Genomic DNA, 6,000 nt, shown 5'->3' on the forward strand with positions numbered 1-6,000 from the left:
TCTGTTCATCAGTACAGCTCAAACCTCCATGCCTTCCCCCACCGCCAGGCCCCATAGGCTTTTTGTTGTTCTTCGTTTCCTTTGCCCAAACTCATCTTGCCATTTACTGGGCCTGCCACCATTCATATGATGCAGCATCATGGGTTTGTATTCATCCTCTGTCCCTTACCCTCCCTTCCATCTTCAGCTCTTTTAAATCTAAGTTGGTTGGTCAGTTTCCTATGCATCTCATTGATCTTTTCAAATAACAATTGCTTTTCTTCCTCATTGGAATCATTTCTCTTTACACTCTTGGAATTTCACTCTTGAGCATCTCCTGTCCCTCCTGGACTGATTTCCCCTGTAGAATTAGTCCATCCAATTCTACCTGTCCTTCCTGTGAGCCGTGTGCAATGTGCTTTCCCCAAACCTGGGTCATATCTTAGACTAACCCCGACTTTCTCCCCTCTCACTCACTCAAGGATGTCTTGGTAATTTCCCTCCAGGGTTCCCATCATTTTCATCCACCCCAGAAATGAGTTCCTGAGCCTGTTAATGAGAATCGGCTCCAGAATAGAATTTCCCCTTGTTAGTATATATTATCATTAAGACAGTTCAGGAAGCTCTTTGCTGCTCCATTGTTGGCACACAGAGCTCCGGGCAGTGTCTAGATAATAGAAGTCCCCCATTGCCACTCTCTCATACTGCTTTCTATGCCAGACTTGGAATGTGTTTCCCAAACTCCTCATCTATTTCTTCTTTCTGTCCAGGTGGTCTGTATGATGAGGAAATTGTTCCTGGTTTTCCCTCCATTGATCTTTCCCCAAGTGTTCTCAACCATCCTTTCTCTGCCTGCCTCCTGTTTTTCCTCACCTGAGGACACCCTCCTTAAGTGCCACGCCCCTCTGCCCCCTTTTACCTGGCCTGCTTCTTTCACTTGAAGTCTGCCCATCCAGGGCCATCCGTCAGGCCTGGACCTCCTCCAGGCCTCAATTATATGTCTCAATTATAGCTCGGTTGTCCGCTCTGTCTCCTTGAGTTAGGGACCCTAGTTCTTCTTCCTTGTTGCATCTTGAGGTCGTGCTTTTTCCGCTGGCCCATTCCTTGGGTTTTGTTCTGTGTGCCCTTCAAAGGAGTTCAGCTGTTCTTCTTCCTTCCCTGTAACTGCTCTAAAATGGGTGTCTAACTTAGTGGATGTACAATGGACGTTTTCTCGCCCCTTTGCCTTTGTAAGCTTTAGTTTCCTCTTCCATAAAATGGGGATCATAATGCTTACACTGGCTTCCCTCAGAGGCTCTTGGTGTTCTATAAACCTTGTGGTGGCAGAGGAACAGGAGTTATTCTTACTGCTATGTCAGTGTTATTTTTATTATGCACTTTATTTTGAACAATCATCAACAAACACTCTACAAAGAAAGACAATAACAGGGACTGTATATGAAATGGAATTATTTTTCATCTAACATGGTAGTAATGAAATAACCTGTTTTCAACATCACGTATGATGTGCTGGAAATGTGCCTGCCTGTGGTTCCCTATCATGAGATAATTGAAAAGATCAACATTCCACTCTCGTCCATCTTTCCCCGATTTCTCCTAAGGCCCCTCTGCAGAATGCCTTTTGCCTGGAGTGAGTTCTAGGCTTTGAAGAAAAGGTTAGTTGATTTATTCTTTATATCCTTCCCGGAGGGTAAAATAAAAATAAATAAATCAGTCTGGAGGAGAATCAGAAGACTGACTCACATCTGGAGGCCCAACCCTTAGCATAAGACAAATAAGGGCTGGTGGTCATGTCTGGCTCCTTTCCCATATGCCCTGGCTGCTTACCTCTGCTCTTGAAGGCTCAGTGGGTAGAGCACTGAGTCAGGAAGACCTGAGTTCAAATCCGGCTCGAACACTCACTGGTTATGGGACCCTGGGCAAGCCCCTTTACTTCTGCTTGCCTCAGTTTCCTTAACTCTAAAATGGGGCTCATAAGAACACTTATCTCTGAAGGTTTGATTGTAAGGATCAAATGAGATAATGTTGAAAATCATTATTCTGTTGCTCCCCTAGCCCCACATGGTCTGTGAATGGCGAGCTTTCTAAGGATATGTGTATACTTCCTGCCTTTGCCTGATCACTTGGGTCTTGTGATAGCATATTATTTATTCATGGCTCCTACAAGTCAACTGGTCTCGTGTAAAAAAACCTCTCATTTACAACTAAACCTGCTGTATGTGAGGTAGGATTCGATTTGTTTCTTTTTTCTGTGAAGGGGACCCTGGAGCAGTTGGACAACCTGGACTTGCGGGTCCTTCTGGGCCACCGGGAATTGGCCCTCAGGGACGCCCAGGACCACCAGGGATTCCTGGACCTCTAGGTCAACCAGGTAGGACTGGGCTAAAGGTAGGTTGTAAATCCTGAGGGCCATATCATATAAGGAATTCATCACCTTGATTCAGTTTAATGTGCCAAACATTCATTAAGCACCTACTATGTGTCAGGTGCATAGTTGTTGTCTTTCATGCTTGAAGAAGACCAAAATGATACCATCATATTAAGGTCAAGGTACATTGTGTCCAACTGTGGCTGAGTAGACCATTTGAACGTGGGATATTCTACCACAGGTTGGACACAAATAGTTCACATAAACCTTTGGAGTGGAGAAGACTAAATTTGCACATCTCACATTTCTTTTCTTTCTTTTTTTTTTTTTTTGGAGGGGAGAAGGCAAAGCAATTGGGGTTAAGTGACTTGCCTAAGGTCACATAGCTAGTGTCAGATGTCTGAGGCTGGATTTGAACTCAGGTCCCCTGACCCTAAGGCCAGTGCTCTATTCACTGTGCCACCTAGCAGCCCCTCACATTTCTTTTGAGCTACTACAATTCTGCTTCACTCATAGAGCACAGAGCCTTTTTTTGATATGGGCACACCATGCTGGCTGGTCCTGTCCCTGTGTCTCCCTTGTCTCATAGTCAATTTCAAAGTTCTTCAGAAAGACCTTGAGAGTGTCCTTGTATAGCTCCTTCTGACCTCCATGTGAGTTCTTGCCTTGTGTGAGTTCTCACTAAAATAGTCTTTTAGACCAACAACCAGTTAGCGTTCAGGATACATGGCTAGCCCATGAGGGTTGTGCACCCTGCAGTAGAGTTTGAATGCTTGTCAGCTCAGCTTGACAAAGGACCTCAGTGTCCTGTCCCTTATTTTGTCAGGTGATCTTCAGAATCTTCCTAGGATAGTTCACCCAGGCGCATATGGATACCATGAATGAAAAAATTCCTACTCTCAAGGATCTTACATTTTATTAGAGGAGACCACATGTACAGAGTCAAATAAAAATAAAGTTACTTGGGTGAGCAAAAAGTCTTAATTAGGGGGTCAGAAAAGGCCTTCCATGGAGTAAGTGCTACTTGAACTAAGTTTTGAATAAGCCTGTGAATTAAAGTCTACACAAAGGCAAAGAGATGGGTTATGGAAGGCCATGCATGAGAAACATTGAATGGACCCGTTTGGCCAGAATGTTGACTGTGAAGGGGAATAATGGGAAATCAGTATAGGAAGAGAGACTAGACCATATTGTGAAGGTCTGGATGTTCCAAACAGAGAAATTTATCATTTATCCTAGAAGCAGTAGGGAGCAACTGAAACATCTTGAGTGAGGGAATGATGTATTCAGACATGTGTTTTAGGAATATCATTTTGGTACCTGTGTGGAGGATGGGATGGAGAGGGTAGAGCTCAATTGGGAGGCTGTTGGAGGTGAGAGGCAAGGGCTTGAATTGAGGTGGGTGCTAAGGGGAGATTAAAGTGGCAAGAGTGAATAACGTTGCAAAGCCATGTCCCTGGAAGGATACTGGTGAGTGGTCCTTGTGCTGTTACTGGCGAAGTTTATAAGAGGGGTGGGATTTGGGAGGATAGCATGGGAATTCTGTTTTAAATGTCTTGTGTTTGAGATGCCCATGATAGAGCCAGGAGGATATGCCTACAAAACATTTAGGAACATGGGACTAGAGGGCAGGGAGAACATACCAACTGGATTTGTCCATCTAGGAGTAATCTGCATAGAGGCGATTAAACCCATGGGAGCTGATGGGGTTAAACAGGAGATAGTAAAGGGAGAACAGAAGAAGAAAAGAGAGCCCAGGGCCCAGACCTGTAGTGTACTCATACTTAGAGGGCATTAATTGGAAAAAGATTCAGCGAAGGAGATTGAGAAGGAGGAGTCAGACATTTAGGAGGAGACCCAGAGAAAGCCTACAAGATAGGAGGGACAAGAAAGAATTAATTAAAAAAAAGATAGAAAGAATTCAGGAGGAGGAGTTGATTAACCTTGTTAAGCAATGAGAATGGTTCAGAAGTTTGAGCACTGAGAAAAGACCATTGGATTTAGCAATTAAGAGACTGTTGGTGACCTTGGAGAGAGCAGTTTCTGTCTAGATGCCGGAGGTTGGGAAGTGTGAGTGAAATTTAGGGAAACAGAGGCAATGAGGATAGATGGGCTTTTTTTAAATAGTGAAAATGAGGAGAGATATAGAAGCATAAAAGGCAGCTGATGTCTCAGTGGCTACAACACTGGGCCTGGAGTCAGGAAGACCTGAGTTTAAATCCAGCCTCAGACACTCCCTAGCTGTGTGACCCTGGGCAAGTCATTGAGCCTCTGATTGCCTGACAGAATGGATCCATAGATCTGCTGGAGAAGGAAACGGCAAACCACTCTAGTACCTTTGTCCGAAAAATACAAGATGGGGTCACGAAGGGTCAGACATGACTGAAATGAGATAATGACTGGGTCCAATGGAGGCCTAGTTCTTGTTGTCTTTGTTCTGTTTTCTTAGGATGGGAAAACTTTGTACATATTTGTAGGTAGATGGGAATCACTGAATGGGGGGAATCCTGGAGGAGATGAGAAAGGGTAGAATGGAGGCTACATCAGTGGGGAGCAGGGGTAGTTATACTTAGCAAGGATAAGAGTCCCTTTTTGTTAGAGACTGAGTCAGAGGAGGAGAGGATGGGGTATGATGTTGAGTGGATTTGGGTTGTGCAGTGAGGGAAAAGGGGACCCCATGACCATTGGCCTGGATTTCCTGGGACAATGGAAATGAGGTCTGACGAGAGGGAGGGCACAGGGTAGGGTGTGAGTGATTTGAGGAGAAAAGTTCTAAAACAGTTGTAGTGAGGAGTGGACTGGGTGGCCAATTGAAGAAGAGTCAAAAGACTGACTTGTGGCATGGAGGGCCCAGTTGAGATTACACAACAACGTCATTTTGTAGTGGATCCGTTCAACTTGGTTGTGTGACTCCTCTCAGTAGGGTTCAGCATGCATGCAATCGGTAAAGAACCAGGTTGAAAGGCATAAGGAGTAGAGAGAATCCTGCATTTGGAGCCAGGAAGACCTGAGTTCAAATTTGACCTCAGGTACTTACTAGTTGTGTGACTCTGGGCAAGTCACTTAACCCCGCACAACCTGAGTTTCCTTATCTGTAAAATGGGGATAATGATACCACCTATCTCCTAGGACCATTGTGAGGATTAGGTGATATGATATCCATAAAGTGCTTTATAAATCTCAAAGCACTCTATAAATACTGTCTATTAATGTTATTATTGAGGAGCAGCCCATTTCTCTTTGGTGGTGTGTGTGTGTGTGTGTGTATTTGGATATTTATTTTGATGTTTTTTTCCATCCATCCTCAGTTCCCCCTCCTTTTTGTTTCAAGTGTCTTTTTCTGACAGTATAATTCCGGTTGTTGGGTGTGGCCATCTATAGAGAAGCACTGAAAAATCAAACTGTACATTTTCCAGGCCCCTGTGATCATCGTTTCAGACTTGAGCTGGTATTTTCCAGACATCCAGCCCCCTCCTTGTCCCTCCTCCCCCTCCTCCTCTTCCTCCTCCCCCTTCCTCCTTCCCCTCCTCTTCTTCCTCCTCCCCGTTCCTCCTTCCCCTCCTCTCTCCCTCCTCCTTCCCCTCCTCCCCCCTCCTCCTCCCCTTCTCCTTTTCCTCCTCTCCCTTCTTCCCCTCCTCCTCCCCCATCTCCTT

General features: G+C 44.9%; 1 protein-coding gene across 1 annotated transcript in view; it reads left to right on the forward strand.

Moving 5' to 3' along the window:
• Positions 1–6,000, forward strand: part of COL4A5 (collagen type IV alpha 5 chain) — a 211,520-nt gene that overhangs the window by 112,845 nt on the left and 92,675 nt on the right. The window contains exon 26 of the mRNA XM_069100381.1: positions 2,237–2,350. Within this exon, the coding sequence (XP_068956482.1) occupies positions 2,237–2,350 (114 nt within the window). The remainder of the gene's footprint in view (positions 1–2,236; positions 2,351–6,000) is intronic.

The sequence above is a fragment of the Petaurus breviceps genome, unplaced genomic scaffold (genome assembly GCF_028583685.1).
Source record: "Petaurus breviceps papuanus isolate PSGF00001 unplaced genomic scaffold, PetGlider_PUasm1.0 400, whole genome shotgun sequence".
In the NCBI taxonomy this organism is placed as follows: Eukaryota; Metazoa; Chordata; class Mammalia; order Diprotodontia; family Petauridae; genus Petaurus; species Petaurus breviceps.